The following is a 25,447-nucleotide window of genomic DNA, read 5'->3' as shown; positions in this document are numbered from 1 at the left end:
TTCCTATACAAATTGGCCACTTCTGTTTTCTACTATAAACCATGAAATACATAAATCAGTTACATAAAATTTCTCAAGTTAAATAAGTACAGTTAGCTGCTGTCACTTTGCTTCTCTAAATATTTGCTTATTTCTTTTTTTTTTCCTATGAGTTGGGGGCCTTGGCTTTGACCCCAGCTGTTCAAGCTAGCAGATGTTTTTCAGCTTGTACACAGTTATTTAGAATATAAGCACACTGTATTTTTTACCCCTTTAGCAATCTGTCATTGAAGCCTCAAGGGACATGAACTTGCACACATACAGCCTACAATACATCTCTTATCACCAAGTTCTAAGCCTCTTAGTCTTCCTCTCAGATCTCTACTAAAATGGCGATACAAACAAGCTGCCTGCAAGACAGCTGTAACCAGCCCTAGAGAACCTAATTCCTATAATCGCTCCCTGTTTCTAAGTGAGTGATGATCAGTTAAGTATTTTACCATCTGGTATCTTATAAAAGGGATAAACCTTTATTTCCTTGAATATGGTAAAAATCATTAACACAAATAAAAGTTTCAATGCCCTCCAGCATTCATACATGCAGTCACTGAACATACGAGATGCATGCGCTGTGCTAGGTCCTAGATACAGAAGTCAAGTTTAGTGCCTCCCCACAAAGGACAAGTAAACAGGCAACTCTACTTGATTTTGTGGCGGTTAATGTTGCTGCTAGCATCCTTCAGGACTAGCTTTGGCAATACGGCCAAGATTTTGATTTTCAGTTAGTTCATGTGCCACATGAAAATAGTAGACTGAACCTATAAAATACCATCTAGCTGGGGTAGAATCAATGCTGACCATCTCTGAAGACTAAGGTTGGCCATAATGAGCTCTTAAGGGATCTCAGATACTATCTCATCATGAAAGTGACTAAAAATGAATCCCCGTGCAGACAGAAAAAGACTGCTAACAAAACGAGTGAGAAACTACTGCGAAATAGGTATAACCCTTTGGAAAGTGGAAATGCAACCTTCTCTTTGTAGTTTAAAGACTAAATGGGATCTATTTAGCATGTACTGTTAAGTTTTTCTTGGTATTTCTCTTTCTTCAATTAATGTATTATCTATAGCAGCAACCGGGGTAGCACACAAAAATTTAGCAAAAATGTCAAAGATTTTAAAAATGAAAACAAATATCTAGAAAAAATAAAATGGAGCTAAACAACAAATACTGATTGACACTTGCACTGTAGAGTAAAAAGGAAGTTCACACACTGACTTATAATGGTATTTTGCTTTTGAAGAATAAGACAACGCATATTTAAGAAATATACCTCAGTGAAGTGTCAATAACGGAGTGAAGGCTGATGATATTTTAAAACATAAGATATATGATAAAAATCTATTTTGAAAACTGTAAACAACAATCACTTACTGGTGGCTACAAATGACTTCAATGATGGAAGAAAAACCTACTGATAACAATAAATTATAACTTTGTTAATGCAAATAAATATAATACTAATAATTCCAACAATAAGTCAGGTAATTGGCCATTATCGTAACTCATCAAAAATAGAAAATAAATTAACTGGAGTTAAGAAGTGATGCGCAGCAGCACACTGTTATACTGTATTTCCGTCACACATATAAAACAGATGTAAACAATCTCAAGAGTATAGGAAATAAAATGTGGCAAAATTATCAGTAATTAATTGTCAGTATTAACCACTGTTTTTAATGTAAGCTACTTAATTGTAAGTTTATATCATTTAATTTTTCCCAGCTTCATTGAGAGATAATTGACGTATAACATTGTGTAAGTTTAGATGTATGAAGTGATGATTTATTTTCATATATATATATATATTCACACATATTGCAAAATGATTATCACAATAGTTCAGTGAACATATCCATCACCTCACGTACTTATGATTTTTGTCTTTTTTTTTTTTTGTGGTGAGAATTTCTTGTTTTTTTGTAGGTAAGCAATTTTCAAATATACCATACAGTATTGTTAACTATGGTCACCACAGTGTACATTACATCTCCTGAACTTATTAATCTTATAACTGAAAGTTTGTACCTGTCACCACTCACCCATTTCCTACTTTCCCCCACCCCTGATAACCACCAATCTACTGTTTTTATTATTTTTGTTTTTTTCAGTTTCCACATATAAGTGAGATCATACATGTCTTTCTCTGACTGATTTACTTCACTTAGTATAATACCCTCAAGCTTCATCCATGTTGTCAAAAATAACAGGATTTCCTTTTCTATGGCTGAATAATATTCCATTGTATGTATATATATGTGTGTGTGTGTGTGTGTATGTATGTATGTATATATGTATGTGTGTGTGCGTGCGCGTGCATATATATATATCACATTTTCTTTAACCATCTGTCATTCAATAGACATTTAGGTTGTTTCCATGTCTTGGATATTGTAACAAATGCCACAATAAATATAGGGTGAAGATATTGTTTTGAGTTACTGTTTTTCTTTCCTTTGGATAAATAGCCAGAAGTGGACTTGCTTGATCATCTGGTAGTTCTATTTTTGACTTTTTGAGGAATCTCCATAATGTTTTCCACAGTGGCTGCTCCACTTCATATTCTCACCAACAGTACACAGGGGGTTCCTTTTTTCCATATCCTCGCCGACACTTGTTAATCCTTGTCTTTTTGATGATAACTATTCTAGCAGGTATGAGGTAATATTTTGCTGTGGTTTTGATTTGCACTTCACTAAAGATTAGTGATGCTGAGCACGTTTTCATGTACCTGTTGGCCACCTGTATGTCCAGAGGAAAAGTTTTCAACTTTTCACCACTGAGTATGATGTCAGCTGTTGGCCTGTCATATATGACCTTCATTATGCTGAGGTACATGCCTTCTATATCCAGTATGCTGAGAGTTCTCACGAATGGATGTTGCATTCTGTCAAATGATTTCCTGCATCTATTGAGATGATCATATGATTTTTATCTTTCATTCTAATTAATGTGACACATCACTTTTGTGATTTGCATATATTGAACCATTCTTGCAACCCAGGCATGAATCCCATTTGATCATGGTTTACATTTTTTTTCCCTTTTGACCATGGTAGATGATGCTTTTAATGTGTTGTTCAATCCAGCTTGCCAGTATTTTGTTGAGAATCTTTACATCTACATCCATCAGGGATATTGGCTTATAGTTTTCCTTCCTGGTACTATCCTTCTCCGGCTTTGGTATCAGGGTAAAGCCTGCTTTGTAAAATGAGTCTGGGAGTTTTCCCTTCTCTTCAATTTTCTGGAGGAGTCTGAAAAGGATTGGAACTAATTATTTAAGTGTTCCATAGTATGCACCAGGGAACACATCTGGTCTGGGTTTTATTTGTTGAGGGGGTTTTGATTCCTGATTCAGTCTCCTTACTTGTTATTGGTCTCTTCAGATTTTCTATAGCATCAGTTGTGTGTTCCTTAAAATTTATTCATTTTCCAGGTTCTCCATATAATTTTTCATAGTAGTCTCTTACGACTCTTTGTATTTCTGTGGCATCAGTTGTGATGTCTCCTCTTTTAAAAATTATTTTATTTATTTGGATCCTCTCTCTTTTTTTCTTGGTTAATCTAGCTAAAAGTATGTAACTTTGTTTATCTTTTCAAAAAGCCAACTCCTAGTTCTGTTAATCTTTCCCATTATTTTTCTATTCTCTATTTTATTTGTCTTCTAGTCTTTATTCTCTTCCTTCTACTAGCTTTGGGCTTAGTTTGTACTACTTTTTCTAGGTCCTTGAGGTATAAAGTTAAGTTGTTCACTTGAGATATTTCTCTTTTCTTGTTGTATGTATTTATCACTTTAAAATTCCCTCTTAGAACTGCTTTTCCTGTATCCCATACATTTTGATTTGTTGTGTTTCTGTTTTAATTTGTCTCAAAATGTTTTTTTTTAAATTTCCCTTCTTTCATCCATTGTATGTTCAGGAGTGTGTTTTTTAATTTGCACATATTTGCGGATTTTCCTCTTATTACTAAATTCTAGTTTAATAATATTGTTATAGAAGCTACTTTATATAATTTCTATCTTGAATTTATTGAGACTTTTTCTGTGACCTAACATATGATCTATCCAAGAATATGTTCCATGTATACTTGAGAAGAATAAACAGCAAGTGTTAAATATTTAAGATAATTTCAGCAAAACTCTGAATACATCTGTCTTTATCAATGAAAGCATGTCACTTATACAGAGCAATCTGTTGCCAACAGTAAAGGAAAGAGCCAACAAAAATGTAGAAGGAAAGGACTGGTGTGGAAGTAAGAGGAACCCATGTGTAACTATATTAATACTTGATTTTTAAAATATTATTATAAATGCTAAATATAAGACATTTTTGTATTATTTGTATTTTCTATTGGCTGTTGAGCTCGTCTCTCAATTAATATTAAAAAATCAATCAAGATCTGAGAATCAATACCCAGCTGTACTGTCAAACTTCACTTTACTGCAGGAGTAGGTTCCCTCACTAGGTAATATTTTGGCATCTATTTTTTAAAAAATATATTAAAATGACTAACTTATTATAATGGTTAATATTTCATTGAACTAGACAACCCAATTTATCACTGATATGCAAATGATATGTCTAAATTACAATAAACCACTGAACAATATATTTTAATTTATTTTTTGAAACTTTGCTATTTTTATTGACTTACGACAACAACAGCAGGCATTTACACAGTGCTTAACAATGTGCCAGACACTGGTCTGAGTGCCTTGCATATACCAACTCTTTTAATCCCCACAGAACCCTGTAAAGTAGGTACTAATATCATGCCCACTTTCCATATGAGAACACTGAAGTACAGAGAGGGTAAGCGACTAGTCCAAGGTCACACAGCTGAAGTTGGCAGAGCTGAAATTCAAATCTGGGCAGTCTAGCTCTGGGATAAACCATTAAGCCTTATAGCATCTCAATTTAGGTGTGTTAGCCTCTGAGATGTCCCAATGATCCCACCTCCTGGTCTTCATGCCTTTGTGTAATTCCCTTGTCTTGAGTATAGGCTGACCTAATGATTCACTTCCAATAGCTAGAACACAGCAAAATGATGGAATGCCACTTCCTGGTTAGGTTACAAAAAGACTGTGGCTTCTGTCTTGCTCTACTTTCATGAACTCTTATTTGCTGGCTCTGATGAAGCCAGCTGTTGTGTTGAGAGCTGCCCTTTGGAGAGGCTCATGTGGCAAGGAACTGAGAGTGACCTCTGGCCAGCAGCCTGTGAGGCTGCTGACAACTCTGTGAGTCAGTTTGTAAGTAGATCCTTCCTCAGTTAAACTCAAATGAGACCACAGCCCTGGATGACATCTTGATGGCAGCCTCATGAAAGAGCTTTGAGGCAGAGGCACCCACTAAGCCATGCCAGAGACTATGAAATCATAAGTGTTTGTTGTTTTACACTAAGTTTTGAGGTAATTTGTTATGTAGCACTTGATAGCTAAATAAACCAATAAAAGCATGAGGTTGTTATGCAAATGTGACTTCAAGACACACCCACAGTCCCAAATGCCAATCCAATTGATGTTCCTTAGCCTTCTCAATGTAAAACTTCCAGAGCTGCATAAGCCTCAAGGCCAAAGAACAATACATTTTTAAAAAAATATTAAGGTGTCAGAGCATGATGTGTCTCTTACAGTGAATATCCATCTTTGTTGTGTATAAGAACTTCATCAACAAATCAGTATTATTTTACTGGGAAAAGGGGGAGATAAAGATTTAAATCTTGTAATTTAAGATATCAAATTGTCATCTATGGCTCTCTGAAATACAAAACTAAATACCTGCCTCACATGCACAGATCTGAGAATCAAACATGATGTAATCACTGTTTGGTAACAAATGCTGATAATGATCTGCCATCTGTACTAACAGAGGTCATCACTGAACACAGCCAGTCTCCAAGCTTCACTGCTTCTCTCTGTGATGAACCATAAAACAAAGCAGCCCAGGTACTTCAAAAGTGTTTAAGACTTACCTGAAGTAACATACATCAAGATGTTTTTTGAAGTAAAATTAATGTTGATAATTTGAAATAATTTCGTTATTTAAATTTTCTATTTAATTGTGATTGTGTTTCACACTTGTTTGTAGTCAATCTACCTTTCTCCACGAAGGTAATGAATATTCCACTGATTTTTTTGTTTTCTTCAACAAAGGTGAGACTATCTGAAAATCATAAACTTATGAGTCTTCATTTTTCATTTCCATATTGAAAAGCAAACAGAATGAAAACTTCTGGTTGTTTATTTTCCTTTAAATCAAATACATGCTAAAATACATTTAAATTTAATGTCTATTTGTAAGCCATAAAACATACTGTACAACATATTAGTTTGCTATGTGTGATCAATATAAGCTGGTGGGACCAGGGTCCAAAAGAAAATTGGCTGGGCAAATAATCATTAATTTTAGAAAAAACCAGCAGCAGCTACCATTATTAGAGGCATTCATTCATGACCCCATTTGATCCTTACAAAAATTCTGTAAAGGAGGTTTTATTTTTACATTTTCAATGTTAGACCAGCGAAGTTCAAAGAAGTTAAGTGTTTTGTCAATAACTACACATCTATTAAGCAAAGTCTGGATTTAATCCCATGGCTGCACTCTTTTGGTACAAGATACAAAATAAGACTCTTTACTCTTACACTCATAAGATATTCAGTATTCATAAAAACTCTAGAAGGATGATAATATTATTTCCAGTTTATAAGTGGAAAAAAACTGAAGCTTAGGAAACTTGCCCAAGGTCATATAATTTGAAAGACATTAAATCATAGTTCAGATTCACAGTTGTGCTTTTTACTATCCTTTGAAGGAGTTCAACTTTGAAAGGGCAGAGAAACCTGAGATAGCTAAATGGGAGGATCAAAAGAGAATTTTTTTTAAAAGTAAAATGTCTTGAGCATATTTAGAGGACACAGGGAGAAGATGCTAGGAAATGGCTCCAAAGCACTGATGCAAGAATTAACACAGAACAGGAAAATCTCTTGGGTTTATAAGGAAAAGGTGACTAGGAATAGGAATATGGAAGGACATATTAAAAATATGTTAAAACTCTTGGAGTAAAGAATCACTGTAAGATAATGTGATGTATCTATCGTCCTATCCCTTTATCATCTGATATCAAAAATCTCCTTTCTTGTAGGAAAATCATTCCATTGTTCAGGAGGAACTGACTCATTCACTGAATACAGAGGTGGACTCAAGACCTGGGCTGGGCCAATCAGAGTACCCCACCTTCCTGGCTTCAGTAATTGATTCAAGGATGGCAGTTTCCTAAAGCAGGCCAGTCACAGCCCTTCAGGGTTTGTTTGCTTGTTTGTTTGTTTGCTTGTTTGTTTGCTTGTTTGTTTGTTTTTAAATGCAGGAGCTATAGCAAAAGATGGTCCCTTCTAAATGAAGTTTCAAAGCTGAAAGGATACACAGCTGGGCGAGCCCACAGCCAGGCTGCCTACTCTGTGGCCTGCCCATAAAACTAAGGCAAGAAAATTTAAAACAGATGCGGAGACAGAGATTCCTGACTACAAAATATGAACTCTGGAATTCAACCACATCAAAATTATCTATGCTCTGGACTTCCCAATTATGCGAGCCAATATAGTTCCTTTTTAATTTAAGCTACTTTAAGTTATGGTCATGTCACATGTAGCAGAAAACTCCCAAATAATGTAATGGTAAAAATACCTTTATTTATCAATACATAGAGACACTAGGAAGCCTCTATTTTGTTACTCTGGACTCCACGGAATCTTTATTTTCAGGAAAACGAAAAAAGTAGATCTGCTTCATATTTCTTAAGTCCCCTGGTTAAATCTTATCTTAAACTTGTCTTTTTTGGGAGGAGCACTAAAAGATTTGTAATTTTTAAATCTTATTTTATTTTGAAATATGACATACAGAAAAATATATAAAAGTTAAATTTATACTTTAATGAATAAATGATGATGAAATAAAAACAGCTTTAGAACCAGAACATCGTTAATACTCCTGAAGCTTCCCTATATGTCCCCTTTGAGTCATGACTCCCAGTTTCTCCTCAGAGAAATCACTGGCCTGACTTTAACAGTAATCACTGCATTGGTGTTTTTTATATTTTTTCCATCTATGTAGCATCCTAAAAATAGAGTTTAGTTTTGTCTGTTACTGAACTTTATACTAAATGGAATCATACCAAATGATATACATAATTTGCTTTCCTACTAAAACCTTATATTTATGTGATTCATTGCCATTAAACTCTGTAGTATAAAACATTCCTTACATTGCTTATAGTGTTCCACAATATGAATATAACACAATTTATCCATTTTAATGTCTAATTACAATTCTAATATTAGACATTATAAAAGTGGGCATTTGAGATGTCTGACTATTACAAACACCGATTCTTAAACTATTTTAATAGATCATTTCAGTGAACCTGTTCATAAATTTGACTACAGTATATATTTAGTACATATTTAGGACTGAAACTGCCTGGTATGCATATCTTCATCAGATAAAGCCAAACTAGTTTCCAAAGGAGTTCTGCCTAGTCACAGTTTTTGAAAAAATTAAATACTTTTAGACATTCTCTGTTATCCAAAAATAATTTTTTGCAGTTGGAAAGCTTCCATACAAGGTGATAGTGCACATGTAGTGATTTAACCTTAAAAAGGAGCATAATCTTCTGCAAGTCTAGAAAAGTGTATGTTCAATTAAAAAACTCATAAAGCTGCTTGACAATAAATATGTGAGAGAAATATATTGGGTTAAAAATTACCTAAAATATTTTATATGACTTTTTAGAGTGAAATATATAAAGGACATTATTTATTATACTTCCAACTAAGCACAGGCTAATAATATAATGATGATATATTACTGGTAATTATTACATATTTAACTTCAAAGGCAGATAAACACTATAATGGTTATAAGCAATCTGTTCTGTAACATTTTTTTCCACCTGTAAATGATAAATTTCTTGTAATTCCATCAATACTTATAACTATAGCAGCTGTGTGATAAACACTGAATTCTTCCACTGCTTAAACTGCTGCAAATTACAAAGCTATTATGAAAGCATTTGGAAATTTCCAAGCACTAGGAGAAGATACTTATTGCTTAAAACTATTTAGACATGGAAAAACTTAAAAATGCTAAATTTTTGTTTTTGAACCTACTTTCGTTTTTGGTCTTTCCTTCCTCTTAGGCAGTGACTGTGAAATATAAATGACCATGGGCGAGCATCCCCAAAAGAAGCAGGTTCTGACAATGATTAATATGGAGCTGCCAAAGGACGTCTGGCAGCAAAAAGAAGCAACAGCTTATGTAACTGATAAAAAATTAGTCAGTACGACCCTAACAACGTATCTCCCTGGAACCTCAGTGCATTTGATAAATTGTTTAAACTAGACTGTATTCTTCTATTTGTTTAAACCATGGAGACGAAAATAAAATATGAAAAAGAAAAAATTACAGTTATCTTATTCAAATTGGTTAATGGATGGGTTGGTTAGTAAATGAAATATGCTGTTTAACAGAATTATTGCCATACTTTCAATTAAGAATCACAATATAGTATGTTTTTCGTTAACATGATGCTGACTATCAGTCCATCCTTCCTCCAGGATTCTGAAGGCATCTATATTTCCAGTTATTTTTACAAGTCAGGTACAAGCATGGCAACAACTGCATAATTCTATTAATGCAGAAGGTGTAAGAGACTAGACTGAATTTCTGTTCATCTTGTGACATACTTTGGAAGCAACTTTGTTGAGTAAAGTTTACTATGGTTGACTTTCCATAACCCTTATAATAGGAAAGTAGATAATGTAAAAAAACAAAACAAAACAAAACTGGGTTATTTGAGTTTTCTAGTTATTTGAATCACTGTCTCTCTTTTTTTCAGGGAGGAAGTGTGTCCAAATAAACACAAACTTACGATTAACTAAACTTCTGTTAAGTATGAAGACAGATTTCCTGGAGAGATATCCTTCTCATTGAAACTTAGACAATATATCATAATGTGTGGAACAGGGCTGCAGTCCTAAAATGCTAAACTGTGATATATTCAAAGATTACTCTGTGGAAGACAGAGCTTCACCACCCAAGGCTTGAACATGAGCTTCTTATTGAAGCGATTATAAAAACTCCTTTTAGAAGAACAATGGCTTTGAGCTTTGGTGAATACATCCATGTCATTGTTCACAGTCTCCAGCTCCTTGTGGTAGGAACCTGACTATTCCAGATACTAGATGGGTTTAGTAGTAGAAAAAAGCCCCAAGAATTTGCGGCCATGAAGTGCTTGATTATCACAGGGAACCCAAGAAGATGGGCCATGGGGATGACGAAGAAAGGAGGACAGCTTAGGAGATCAGAAAGACCATAAACAGATGATAACGCCACAGAGAAAGACATGAAACTCGAAGTTAAACAAAGTGAATAATCACAATAGAACCACCATATATCAGTATTATCACTAGAATCATATCATCAGAATTAGGACCATGAATCTATGATAATTGTTCTTCATTTCCAGAACGCAAACCTAAAAGAAATGCTTTTGTTTTAAACTTGCTGGACCCCTCTGCTGCATCTGACATTATACAATGCTTCTTGTCTAACTGAAAATCCAGAAAGTCTTCAAGGATTCTTCTTCCTCATCAGCCCTTCAAATACTCGGCATTCCTGGGCTCTATCCTAGTCTTCCTCTTCTATTTATTCTTCTTACATGGTCTAATCCACTCTCACGATTTCAGCTTTGATTTCTCCCCCACATTAGTCTCCAGTATACAGTTGATTGCTGAATAGCTTTACCCAGATACCCCAAAAAATACTCCGAACAAAAAAAATTCAAAACAAAATGCATCAACTCCCAAAGGGTTTTTCTCCGTTCAGTCTCAATGGACATGTTTTCTGTCTCAGCTCAAAATACCATAATTTACCCAGTCAACAAAGCTAGAGAACTAGGCCTGCTACCTTTGACTTTTTCTTTGTCAGTCCACCCATGAAACCCACCAATTTTGCCTGCTGCATGATTTTAATTGTTTCTTTTTCTCTGGGTCTCAATATTCCTCATTTAGACCGATATTTCCTAACTGGTCTCTCTTGCTACTGCTTGCTCCCTTCAGTTCCACTCTCTACACGGGTGTGATAAGAATTTATCTGAAATGAACATTTGACTGTCATTCCTTTACTTCGAACTGATCAACGGCTCACCATTAGATTTAGAATAAAGCCCACATTGCTTGACATTATTAAAAAGTTTTCATAACTTGGTCCCTGCCCATCTGACCATTTTTACCTCATAACTCTTTCTGCACACAATTTCTATAGCAACTGAATAGAAACTGTCATTTCATAGTGTTCCCTTTATATGCTGTGCCCTTTGGGTTTCCACACACTTGCTCATGTTGTCCCTTTTGTCTAGCAATCTGTGCTCCCTCTTTCCCCCCTCGCCTCCCCAACCTCAATTATTTATGTCTTGGCAAAGCTACCACCTCCTCCAGAAAGTCTCTCATGGTAGTTCTAGCAGAGCTGGGTCGGGTAATTCTCCTCTCTATTCTCTCACTCTGTCACTGTCACTTAGCACAGTGTAAGTTCCTCTATAGTGACCATCAGAAAAATCAACACAGATACATAAAAAGAATAAATACAATAAATACGTGCCTACATTATCTGTGCCCCATCCTCGCCCATAAGGCCTCTGAGAACACAAACGATAAATTATTCATATTTGTAATCCCACTTCCTAGACCAGTACTGACAACTGATTCTCAATAAATGTCCCATTAAATGAAGCTGACGGAGAGGCAAAAGAGAATACAAAAATAAACCACAGAAAAGATAAAAGACTGTCTTGTCACATTCCTTCATAATGGTGCTGGTCCTATTCATATTTGGCCAGTTACATTGACTTCTTTAGTTCTAGAAGGTTCTCGTTAAAAATAACTACAGAAAAGCAATTTATTCCCTTGTAGCCAGCAAAATTAATTCTATTGAGAAACTGTCCTGATTTTGACATCAGATCTCTTACTTCATCACCAAAAGTACATTTCTAAAAAGATATGTCATGTGCAATCTCCATCAGGTAAATGGAGAATGAAAAAGGGAGAACAAAAGCCAAGCAAAAGACAAAATAAACTTGGCAGCACCATGCCATTTATTACACGGAAAACTACTTACGTGCAGCAGCAACACAGCAGCAAGGAAAGACTGTCCTTGACAGTACCCAATGTCTTCATCATAGACAGAGTAGGCCTAGAGAAAAGGTGAAGAGAAAGAAATATCAGAAACAGTCACAGATTTTAACTTAAGTGCTAGCTCACATCGAGCTGCTGCTCATTTTTGTCTCTGGGCTGTCCACCACAATTTCACTGAGCCCTCAACTTGAATGTGTGAGCCATTAGCACAGCGGGATCCCTCAAAACGGCGGCACATTTCCTAAGGCAATTCTAGATGTCCCATCTTCCCCAGGTTCACCGTTAGAGTTTGGAATAGAGAGATGCTCAGAGCACCTCAATTAACTTTTAAAGATCCGTTATGGTTTGTGGTCAGTCAAACAAGTCTGTGGGAGACAGGAGCAAAAGGTGGAAGAGGGTAGGAAGGTTCTACCACTGACGTGGGTGTTCTAATGCACTATGTGGAGGGAGACCTTAATGCTAGCAAAGTGGTGTGACAAATGACCCAAAAAATCACCCTCGGTAGTCTCTATATGTTCTCAACCATCTTCTAAACTACTCTCCCATTTTCCCAAGGCTGAAGTGTAAAAACGACTCCTCCCATCTATACCACTGGGGCCAACCAGAAATATTCAGTATGGCTCTGAATTTTTTTTTTTTTTTCTGAATGGCTGAGAGAGAGCCTCAGGCCACATATACACCCACTGCCACAGGTGTTCTGGCTATTCACCATCTTTAGCATCAGTCTAACCAGGCCTGCTAGTACAGTGCCAAAGAGGCCCGTTCACAGGAAACAGTTCTCCTTGAGAAGCAGCCATTACACTGTTCAACTTAATACTCACTTTAGTCTCTACAGCAAAGGAAGTAAGGTTATATGCTTAACATACACTAACTAGAACTTCAAACTGCTCAGATTATAATTTTTTTAAAAAAAGACACCCTGTTCAAGTTTTCAAGAGGCGGAACCAGTTACAGTAGGTGGACTGTGCTGATCAAAGAGTAAAAAACAGGAATTAGTCAGCTTTCGCTGTGAAAGTCCAAATAGTAAATATTTTAGGCTTTGAGGGATACTTAAACATATCTGCTGCATATTATTTTTCTTTTCTTAAACAACCACTCACAACATAAAAACCATTTGTGACTCATGGGTATTACAAAAGCAGATAGCATGGGGCCATAGTTTACTGACCCCTAATTTAGAATGAACAAAGATCATTCATATACTCCCACATTTATTTTTTAAGAGACAAACACCCCAACTGCACTGCTGAATCCTGGACATGTATCCCATTCCATGTACCCCATCTATCTGTCGTGCTTCATTTTAGTGAGAGGATCTCCATTTAACGTACTTAGTACAATGCACTATGATTTTGTGAGTATAAACATTATTTCTGACCAAGACAATGGTTATCAATGATAGCCAGGAAGGGTGACAATAGGAGGGCAAGTGTGGTATCTGCTACAGCCAAGGTAGCGTACAGGGACTTGAACTTTTTTTTTAATGTTAAAAAAAAACCCTTTCTTCAAATACAGCTTACATTTTAACTGCACAATTCCTTCAGTTGGGTTATTTATGTAACTTCATCATTATAGAATATTTTCATCATTTCAGAATGTTTCTCATGCCTCTTTGCAGTCAAACCACCTCCACCTCAGGATGCTAGTGATCTGTTTATTTTTTTTTTTCTTTTCACAATCTATTATTAGCTTTGCATTTTTAAAGAATTTCATATAAATGGGGTCATATAATATATGTATTCTCTCTTGTGTCTGGCCTATTTCACACACCGTAATGTTTCTGAGATTCTTTCACGTTGTTGCATGCATTGGCAGTCCATTCCTTTTAGTCGCTGAGTAGTACTCCTTTGAATAAACATACCACAAATGGTCTATCCATTCTCCTAATTGAATATTTGGGGTTTTTTTCCCTCTTTGTGGTTAGTATGAATCAGGTTGTTATGTAAGCACACAAGGCTTTCTGTGGATATAGGCTCTCATCTTCCTTGGTTAAATACCTAGAGTTGGAGGTTTGTAATTCAAATGATAAGTGTATGTTTAACTTTATAAGAAATTGCCGAAATACTTTGCAAAGTGGTTTTACAATTATTGTACCCTCACCAGCAAAAGTACGAGTACTCATTGCTTCACATCCTTGTCAATACTTGATTTTGCCAGTATTTTTCTTTTGATTAATTCTGTGATTTTGACTTACATTTCTTGGCTGGCTAATGACATAGAGCATATTATCATGTGCTTTAAGGCAACTGATACATATTCTTTTGTGACTTTCTCTTCAAGTTCTTGCTCATTTGTTTAACTGGGTTTTATACACCTTACTACTGTTGATGCTTGGGAGTTCTTTACACATTCTGTTGACAAGGCCACCCTGACATGCGCATTGCCAGCACTCTCTCCCAGGGTGTGGCCTGCCTCTTCATTCTCTTAGGTGTCTTTTGAAGTATGACTGCTCTCTTTTAACTTTCCTCTGCTAATGCTGATATTATCACACTCTTTTCTAATGAGAGAAAAATTAGATCATGGAATCATTACCTAATGAATCTGAAAGAAGTTTTTCTTCATTACCACCCGTTTCTAAAGCTCAGCCTAATTTTAAAAATTGAAAGATGGATTAGCATCCTTTTACTTATTTAATTTTCTTTGATTTAAATAATTATATTTCTGATTCCTTGTTTGTATTTTTATCCAGAGCTCGTGTGTGTGTGTGTGTGTGTGTGTGTGTGTGTGTGTGTGTGTGTGTGTGTGTTAGGGGCTGGAAGAAGGGTTACAGAGAGAAAAGGAACAAAAAACAAAGAAAGAGGGGAAAGGTTCTGACACTACACCTGATGGTGCTCTGCCACTTTCTTTTCCATGAACAAGGACTCTGGGATTTGCTGATAAGAGACCACGTTACATGAGAGATAAATACACTTTCAAGGCTTCCCATCCCCATGAAAGATGCTGAAGTTGAGGATTCCTTAAAACTGCATCTCTAAAGTCATTCATGCTTCACTGACCCTGATATAACTCACAAAGGTTTGACCCATCTTTATATAAATATATTTTTCATTTATTGAGAACTGTGCTTATTTATACACTCATTTGTGTGATAAGAAAAGTCCAATATAAAATGAAGGCCCACAACACACCAGACAGAGAAGGTATGAATTTAGGGACCCCACAAACTATTCTCTAACTGGAGAGCTGAGGATAAAAGGGCAAGTCAGTAATGTACTGATCTTACTTTCTAGCTGTGTTATGGTTTCAAATTAGGTTAGCAGCAAAAATGACTTTTCAGAGGCCACCTATTGAATTGATTTTATGATTCTCAGTTTGAAAAAACACAGTGTTCTAGCAACTTCTTTCCCCTGGAGTTCTTCCAAGCACTGTTTGGCTTTAGTCTAAGCTTTCTCTGAGTTGAACCAAATTATTTCCCTCTACTCAAAACTTACCGTTTCTCTCCCCACTCCTCACTTTAACTGCTTCTCTGGCCAGATGCCCACTCAGACGGACTTTCATAAACCACCTGAGTACCACTTCTATAATGGAGGAGTAATTTCTACTAGACCAACCTTCCCTCTGGTAACAAATTCAAACTACATCTAGAAAAATACATAAAACAACTTCTTGAAGGCACTGAACAAAAAGCAGGCAGAAACTGGAGGGGAGAATAAACTTGGGAAGAAGAGAATGACACTGAGTAAAATTCTCTCTTTGTGGCTTTGGCTGAACATCATGCACCAGTGGTACCACATTGGATGGCTAAAACTTGAATATAAAATTGCAGACTTATTGGTTTGAAGACTCAGAGAACAAACTAAGGTGACCATAACAACTAAAAAGCAAGAGTGGAAATGCTAAAAAAGAGAAAGCAACAGAAGAGAAGCCTTTTGAACACTTAATGTAAAAGTATATCTAACAATGTAAAACGGATACAAGTATAGACAAATAATAGAACAGAATAAAAAGTCTAGAAGTAGAGTCAGACTTATATAGTCATTTAATCTCAACAAAGTTACCAAGTAATACAATGAGAAGGAAAACTGTTTATGTATGTAAAAATGTAAATTATAAATATTGTTTCAACAAATGTGCTCAATTCGATATCCATGTGAGGGAAATAAATGAACTTTTATTCCTACCTCACTTCACATGCAAAAATTAATTCTAGATGTATCATAGTCCTAAACATAGAACTAAAACTATAAAGTTACTCAGTGGAAACAAAGAATATCTTTACAACTTGGCAAAGGCACAGGCTTCTCAGCCACAGCCACAGAAGTACTAAATTAAAAAAAAAATTAACTAATACTATAGAAATCATCAAAATTTTAAAACCTCCACTGATAAAAAGACACCATTAAGAAAATAAATAGGTGAACCGCAGACTGGGAAAATATTTGCAAATGTATCTAAGCAAAGTCTTGAATCGGAATATACAAAGTACTCCTACAACTCAATGTCAGACAACCCAACTGCAAAATGGACAGAAGACTGGAAAAGACATTTTACAAAGAAATATCTATGAGCGGCCAGTAAGAACGTGGCCAAGTGGAGAGGAGGTGAAGACAGTGAAGAAGTAGGATGCAAAACTCACCTCCTCCCATGAACACATGAAAAACACACCTACATGTAAAACAATTCTCAGTGAAAACTAACTGGAAACTGGCAGAAAGACTCCTGTACAACCAAGATTGTAAGAAAGATCCACAAAGAACCAAGTAGGAAGGAAAGAGACATGATCGCGATGGGGCCTGTGCCCTTGGAAGGAGACTCAGAGAGAGGAAAGGGGAGATTTCATGGGCAGAGATTCTCCCTGGGGAGTGAGTGGTTTGAACCACATATTGGGTGCCCCTGGCTGGCTGGAAGGACTTGTTATTTGTTACCTTTTTGATAACAGCCATTTTGACAGGTGTGGGATTGTAGCTCATTATGGTTTTGATTTACTTTTCCTTGATGATTAGTGATATCATCCATTTTTTCATGTGTGCACTGGCTATCTGTATGTCTTTAGAAAAATGTCTATTCAGGTCCTCTGCTCATTTTTCAGTTGGGTTGTTTTCTTGATGTTGAGCTGTGTTAGTTCTTCATATATTTTGCATATCAACCCATTATCAGATATATCATTTGCAATTATCTTTTCCCATTAAGTAGATTGCCTTTTCTATTTTGTCGATAATTTCCTCCACTGTGCAAAAAGCTTTTTAGTTTGATGTCGTCCCATTTATTTTTGCTTTTGTTTCCTTTGCCTAAAGAGACATGTCCAAAAAGATTCCTAAGACTGATGTCAAAGAGCATACTGCCTATGTTTTCTTAGGAGTTTGGTTTCAGTGATCTTTTCTATTTTTTGTGTGTTTATTCATTTCTGCTCTCATCTTTATGATTTCTTTCCCTCTACTAACTTGAGGTTTTGTTTGTTCCTCTTCTAGTTATTTAGGTTTAGATTGTTTGAGATTTTTCTTGTCTTCCTGAGATAGCTTGTATAGCGATAGACTTCCCTCCTAGAACTGCTTTTTGTGTCCCACAGATTTTGGATCATTGTGTTTTCATTTTCATTTGTCTCGAGGTATTTTAAAATTTCCTCTCTGATTTCTTTAGTACCCACTGGTTGTTTAATAGCATATTGTTTATCCTCCATGTGTTTGTGTTTTTTGTAGTTTATATCTTGTAGCTAATTTCTAGTCTCATGTCATTGTGGTCAGAAAAGATACTTGAATTGATTTTAATCTTAAATTTACTGAGACTTATTTTGTGACCTAGTATGTAATCTATCCTGGGTAATGTTCCATCTGCACTTGAAAAGAATGTATACTGCTACTTTTAGATAGAATGTTCTCTCTCTCTCTCTCTCTATATATATATATATATACACCTATTAAGTCCATCTGTTCTATTGTGTCATTTAATGTGTTTTCTTTCTGTTCTACCTGGATGATCTGTCCTTTGATGTAAGCAGGGTGGTAAAGTTGACTACTACTTTTGTGTTACTGTCAATTTGTCCATTTATGTTTCTCTGTTAACAGTTGCTTTGGGTATTTAGGTGTTCCTATGTTGGGTACATACATATTTATAATTGTCATATATTCTTCTTGGAGCAATCCTTTTATCACTACGTAATGTCCTTCTTTGTCCCTTGTTACAGCCTTTGTTTTAAAATATATTTTGTCTAAGCATTGCTACCCCAGTTTTCTTTTCATTTCTATTTGCATGAAATATCTTTTTCCATCCTTTCACTTTCATTCTGTTTCTTTAGATAACAAGTTAGTCTCTTGTAGGAAGCATATATGAGAATCTTAGTTTTTTAACCCATTCCACCACTCTATGTCTTTTGACTGGAACATTTAGTCTACTTACATTTAATGTAGTTATTGATTAATGTGTACTTATCACTATTTTGTTAACTGTTTTCTGGTCATTTTGTAGTTCATTTTTGTTCTTTTTTTTCCTTCTTTTGCTTTCTCCCTTACTGATTTTTACTGTTATGTTTTGATTACTTTTCCTTTTCTTGCATCTGTATCTATTATAGATTTCTGGTTTGTGGTTACCATGAGATTCATACATAACAACGTGTATGTATATATATAAGTATAGGTTGATGATCACTTATGTGGGAATGCATTCTAACCACTTTGCATTTTTACTCCTCTGTCCCCAATGTTTAATGTTTTTGACATTTTATTTATACATATATATACACATACATACATACATATATATATATATATATATATATATATATTTTTTTTTTTTTTACTTTGTGTATTCCTTAACTACTTACTGTGGCTATAGATGACTTTACTGTTTTTTTCCTCTTAACTTTTGTGCTAGCTTTATAACTGGTTGATCTACTATTTTTACTGTATGTTTGCCTTTACCAGTGAGATTTTTCCTTCTGTAATTTTTATATTTATATTTATGGTCTGTTCTTTTCTGGTTAGAAAGTTCCCTTTAACATTTCCTGTACAGCTGGTTTAGTGTTTAGTGGTGCTGAATTTTTTCTTTTCAGCTTTTGCTTGTCTGTAGAACTATTTGTCTTTCAAATCTGAATGAGAACCTTGCTGGGTAGAGTATTCACTGTAAGTTTTATCCTTTCATCACTACAACTATATCGTGCCACTTCCTTCTGGCCTGAAGTTTCTGCTGAAAAGTCAGCTGACAGTCTTGTGTGAGTTCCCTGATACAGAACTAGTTGCTCTTCTCTTGCTGCTTTTAAGATTCTCTGTTTCTAGTTTTTGACATTTTAACTATAATGTATCTTAATGTAGACTGCTTTGGGTCCATCTTGTTTGGGACTCTCTGTGCTTCCTGGGCCTGGGTGTCTACTTCCTTTCACAGGTTAGGGACACTTTCAGCTGTTACGTCCTCAAATAAATTCCCTTTCCTTTTCTCTCTCTCCTCTTTCTGAGACCCCTATAAGATGAATGTTAATATGCTTAACATTGTCCCATGTGTCTCTTAAATGATCCTTATTATTTTTAATTCTCTTTTTTCTATTCAGCTTAGGTTATTTCCCTACTCTGTCTTCCAGTTCACTCATCTGTTCCTCTGTATCATGTGATCTACTATTGATTCTCCTAGTAGATTTTTTATTTTGGTTATTATATTCTTTAGCTGTTTGGTTCTTCTTTATATCGTCTAACTCTGTTAAAATTCTCACTGTGTTCATCCTTCTCCTAAGTTCATTGAACATCCCTATGATCATTACCTTGAACTCTTTACTGAGCAGATTGATTACTTCCTCTTGGTTTAGTACTTTTTCTAAGGTTTTTATATTGTTCCTTTGTTTGAAACATATTCCTCTGTCTCCTCATTTTGCTTAATTCTCTGTGTTTATTCCTATGTATTATGCAAATCAGTTATGTTTCCCAATATTGGAGAAGTTGGAGAAGTGGCTTTAGACAGGAGATGTCTTATGGGGCACAGCAGCATACTGCGTACTGGTCACTGAAGCTTTATGCTTTAGGGGCACCCCTTATGTGGACGGTGTGGACCTTTCTGTCATGGCAGGGTGTGCTGGTAGTCAGGACTGGCCCCTGACCTGGTTGGCTGCCAGGACTTCCTCATGTGGAGGCTGCCAGCTGCTGGTGGGTGGGGCTGGGTTCTAACATAACTAGTTGTGTGGTGGGAGATCCTGGGGTCTGCAAATTAATTTAAAATGCCTTAAAGTATTAAAATGGATTAATTAATTGAATAGAGGGGTAGGTGTAGGGGTAGATATGTAATTATTAAAAAGGTAACAAAATTTTAATTATAGAATTTGGGTGACAGGTTTATGGATGGTCACTGCACAATTCTTTGAGCTTTTCCATGTATTTGAAAAATTTTCCTGACAGTTTGGGGGAAAAAAATCTGCGTGTTCACTATGTCTCTTCTCTCAGCTCTGGACTATAGACTACTCTTCTGGCTGGGGCCCCAAGAGTACTTTACATAGTCATTCAGCAAGGCACTATTTACTAACCACCTATTATGTATCAAACATTGTGCTGGGTGAGATAGATACAAAGATGAAAATATATAGTCTATGCTCCTCAGCTTAGAGTCTTGTAGAAGAGTTCAGCATATATAATGAAAAAGTGCACGGTTACAGAGCTGCTGATGGATATACGGAAGCTCAGAGGGAAAGGGTGGGTAACCATACTGCAAGGAGTAGAGCTAAAGGCAAGAAAGGCATTTCAGACAAGGTCATGCTGTCTTAACCTTAAAGAAGAGGACATGACCAGAATTGCTGCAAGCTTGGCCTCACATTCTTGAAGGAAGAATTAGAGATTCTTCAGGCATGCTGCAGAGAAAGGGCATGTACAATGGCATGAGAGGGCTTTACCACTGTATTACGTGCCAGACACTGTGCTAAGTGCTTTTTCTGTTTTCGATTAATCCCCACAAAGCCTATGAGATAAGAAAAATGATTATTGGAGAGGGTAATTAACTTGGACAAGGTCATGTAGCTAGAGCCAGGATTTCAATCCAAACTGTTTCAAATATAGAGCTTGAACCCTTTATATATTTATCATATCACTGCTATAGACTGTGTTCCCCCCAAATGCGTATGTTTTGCTCCCCAATGTGATGGTTATTTCAAGGTGGGGCCATTGGGAGGCGATTAGGTCATGAAAGCAGAGCTCTTGTGAATCGTATCAGTCCTCATAAAGAAGACCCAAGAGAGCTCCCTTGCCACTTCTGCCACGCGAGGACACAGTGAGAAGATGGCCATCTATGAACCAGGAGGTGACCACTCACCAGATACCAAATCCGCCGGCACTTTGATCTTGGACTCCCCAGCCTCAAGAACTGTGAGTAAATAAATGTTTTGTGGTTTAAGCTACTCAGTGAATGGTATTTTTGTAATCATAGCCTGAATAGACTAAGACATTCACTTAGACCAACTGTGTGCAAAATTATTCACTTTAGATATTTATGTGTTTGGGTCCATGGAAGAGAGAAAGGCCTATCTTCTGATTTGCTAGGGGTTCAAGAGAAATAGATAATAAGACTCCATACCCTCAAAAGAAGTGACAGTCTGATCAAGGTCAGCTTAATATTTTTCAAACCATAACTTCTGGGTTTAGGGAAGGAGAACTTTTAATTTCTTTATGTAAAATGTTTACTAACATATGACTACAGGCTAAAACTCAGACGTGAAAACATAGATAGTTGTTAAAGCTTAATCTTGTTAGTGCTAACATTTATATATAATGTAAATTCTCCTTATTAAAATGAATATGGAAAACATGACTTTTTTTGCCTTGTGAATAATTGTTTTACACTGATAGAGATGCTAACTTTGAAAATAATCTTCCACAGCGGGGCTTTCTTTACCATCCCAAAACACAGTAACCACTAACTGCTCTTGAATGACCTTAAAATCGTTATGAAAAGTTTTTAGTCTTACAGCTAGATTGTCCAAAGATTTATCTACAATCTTCTTTCTCCTGAAACACTCTCACAGGCAAATCTTTATCAGATTGGTACAGGAAACACAGAATGGTATTCCTCTTTTGTCCCAAGAACGGGCAACATATAGCACTATTTTATCAGACAATCGCACTTAGATAAAGATGAAGGAAGCTCAGACTCACAGGAAGAATGAAAAGAAAATCAGACGATGTTCTCTAACAAGATAGAGAGGCTGCTACGTGGGCATGCAAGAGGGGATTAAACTTCTAAAACAGATTCCCACTTAGCTTCTCCATAAAGCTAAAGTACTGATCTATATGGTGACTTACTACCAGTAGACAGTAGTTACGTTCACCAGTTTTAACCACAATATGTTAAGTGTTTCTCCAAACTCTAACCTAAATATTGATTTGTCTCACTTTTTAATACAGATCTAGGAACAATACTGAAAACAGGAGAGACTAACTCAGATCTCCTCACATTAACGGGAGCTTGACATTTATGTAAAGCAATTTGCCATTAGACAAACTGTTTCATCTGTCACTACAATGAACTTCTGCCAACATGAGGTCAAAACAAACAAACAAATTGCTCTTGGCAGCAGTAGCCCTTAAGTGAGTATGCTAGGGAAAAACAACAAAATATAAAATATGTGTAATAAATTCATCTACAAACTAAAAAGAGATCTATTCTCACACAATCTGAGAGACAGAGATACTAAGGCATTTCTTTTTAAGAAATGCCACCATAAGCTAAATGAAAAGAGGTCACAGGGTGACAACAATCATTAAAACACATGGCTGTGTAAAAGAAACTAGGGTAACGTTTAAATAAAAGATTATTTAATATGGCACTTAAGAATACAAGTACCTTTTCAAATAATTCTGTGGGATTAATTTTTCTAATTGTTTATTGGCCAATAGTGTTTATTTATTAATAATTGTTACCCTTGTTCTAGGTATTTACATATATATTAATTTATTTAATCCTTACAACAACTCTTTGAGGTAAGTACTCTTAATATTCCCATTTTTACAGAGGAAGAAACTGAGGCACAGAGAAAGTAAATAATTTGTTCCAGGTCACCAAGTTAGTAAGGTGCAGGCCAGAATTCAAACTCAGGCAGCTCCAGTCTTCAAAGTAATACCCAGCTCCAGAGCTCAAGGTCTTAGCTTCTGTCACTATATAGCCTCACTGCTGATATATGTGGCAGAGTTCAGGTGAACAACAATAAGATCTAATGCTAAAACATACATTTTTCTTTTTGCTATGTAGTCAATAAATACATATCAACAAATCAGAGAGATGGCTTTATTTAAAGAATGCAGAGGAATGATAATCACAATGCTTAGGAGAGCAGGAACACTGAATCTGAGAAGAGTATCTGGGCGTATTCAAAGATACTGGTAATAATATATTTCCTAAGTTGTATGTACAGGGATGTTATTTCTATGACTGATTTTTTAAAATCATAAATACAAATTATGTTTACTCATTTGAATGTATGATATATTTCATAATTTAAGAAGTTTAAAGTTTTTAAAAAATTAATTAGTAATAGTCCATTAAATGGTTTGTGTTAAGAATTCAGTTTGGGTGACATCTTAAATATAAATATAATGAAAGACACACATCAAGGCTTCACTGGAGTTTAATATAATGATTAAAATAGTGAAATAGACAATGAAAATTACTCTTCTTGAAGAAAACTGTATATATGTACGTTAGATTCTCATAACTTACAGTAGTTATGTTTAATGAAGTTTCTACAAACACCGAATCAGCAGATACTCAATCATTGTCCCCTAGGGGACAGAGCGTGCTAGGCTTCTGCAAGCCCCTGATCACAACAGTTTGCACAACTGATCAATATATTACCTGGTGTTACATGTGCTGCTGTTTAAAGACACTTTAAAAAATATCTATGGTTGACGCATGAGTACTGAACTGATGGTGAATGGCACTGTCACTCATGCCTGAACGAAGTGAATCTGACACACATGCCTGCTCCGTAAGGCGCACTGCAGCCTGCCGGTCTTAGCAACACCAGACAGCACTAGACAATGCTCGGGGGACTTTTTTCACAGCAACATCACCAACACCAAAACCACCCAACGCACAAGGACCCGGCACCAACTGTACTGCAAAAAAGGACACTTGTGTATAGTATGAGAACTGAAACAAGAGGGCAAAGCATTACCTGGTTTCACCTGAATTTGCAATGTGTGCGTCAGGTGACTCTAATTTTTCCACACGGCGCATATAGGCACATCAGTGAATGACCACAAAAGAACCAGGAGCGCTGATTTTGGCGTTAAAAGTAAATCTTAGCAAGTGGGTGAATTTGTAAATGTGGAATTGTGAATACTGAGAACCGACTCTGTGTGTGTGTGTGTGTATCCTGTTGGATCAGTATCTGTATTGATTTCCACATATCTTCTTGAAGATCAGTATCTTTTTAGATACATGTATACACACACACTCATATCCAGAATTGAGTTGCAATGGTTTATTTCTGAATTCATCTATAAAAAGCAAATCAATACAAAGCATTTTCAATCAATAAAACCAAAACTGTTATTGACTAGAATAATAAATTATTTTATGAAGGGTCAAAAATATTAGAAAGATCAAGTAAATGAAAAATTAATGTGAATATATTCCCACACTACAATTTAAAGTTTTAAAATTTGGTTATAAATCAGTATTTTTATTATAAACTTTCAGTATCCAATATTCCTCATCATATTCTTTTCCCCCCAAGCTTTTAGAATATTATAAATGACATGTTTTCTTATATTTTTACTATTCGGTACAGGTAGTCCACAGTAATGAACCACTCATTTACCACTGTTTTCTTTGAATCTCAGCATGTGTTTTACCATGAAAGCAGTATGGTTCTGAGGTTCTCAGATTAGCTCAAATCACGAAATTAGCCCCTAATTACAGTGACCAGGACAATAACTTGTTAATTGTAAAATACTCTAAAATCACTGACTGCTAAAAAATTGACTTAAAAGTTTTCTAGTAGTGGATTTGAATATCAAATACTTCAAATTCCAGTACTGCCATTGATCAGAATTATATAAATTTCCCTAGTTTCAATTGCTTTGAGACAAATATTTATTGAGAGTCTTCTATGTGAAAGACTGGTCTAAGCAGTGAACAAAATGGACAAAACAATCTTTGCTCTCATAAAGCTTATTTTCTAGTTGGAAAAAGACAATCACCCAAATAAATAAATACACACATACAAACATACATTTGAAAGAAACAGGTGCAGTGGCCAAAAGCAGAGCAGGGAAAGAGGCTAAGGAGCCCTGGGCTAAGAGGAGACTGCAGTTTTAAGTAGGG

The 25,447-nt window shown here is 35.7% G+C and overlaps 1 protein-coding gene across 5 annotated transcripts in view; it reads right to left on the bottom strand.

Moving 5' to 3' along the window:
• The window catches only part of RABGAP1L (RAB GTPase activating protein 1 like), a 563,496-nt gene that overhangs the window by 209,912 nt on the left and 328,137 nt on the right, over positions 1–25,447 (bottom strand). For all 5 annotated transcript variants that reach the window (XM_031435736.2, XM_064478006.1, XM_064478007.1 and 2 more), the window contains one exon: positions 12,204–12,278. In XM_031435736.2, the coding sequence (XP_031291596.2) occupies positions 12,204–12,278 (75 nt within the window). The remainder of the gene's footprint in view (positions 1–12,203; positions 12,279–25,447) is intronic.

Source organism: Camelus dromedarius, chromosome 23, assembly GCF_036321535.1.
Source record: "Camelus dromedarius isolate mCamDro1 chromosome 23, mCamDro1.pat, whole genome shotgun sequence".
Taxonomy (NCBI): Eukaryota; Metazoa; Chordata; class Mammalia; order Artiodactyla; family Camelidae; genus Camelus; species Camelus dromedarius.
The sequence above is the reverse complement of the archived record's forward strand: the minus strand, read 5'-3'. Positions and strand labels throughout refer to the sequence as shown.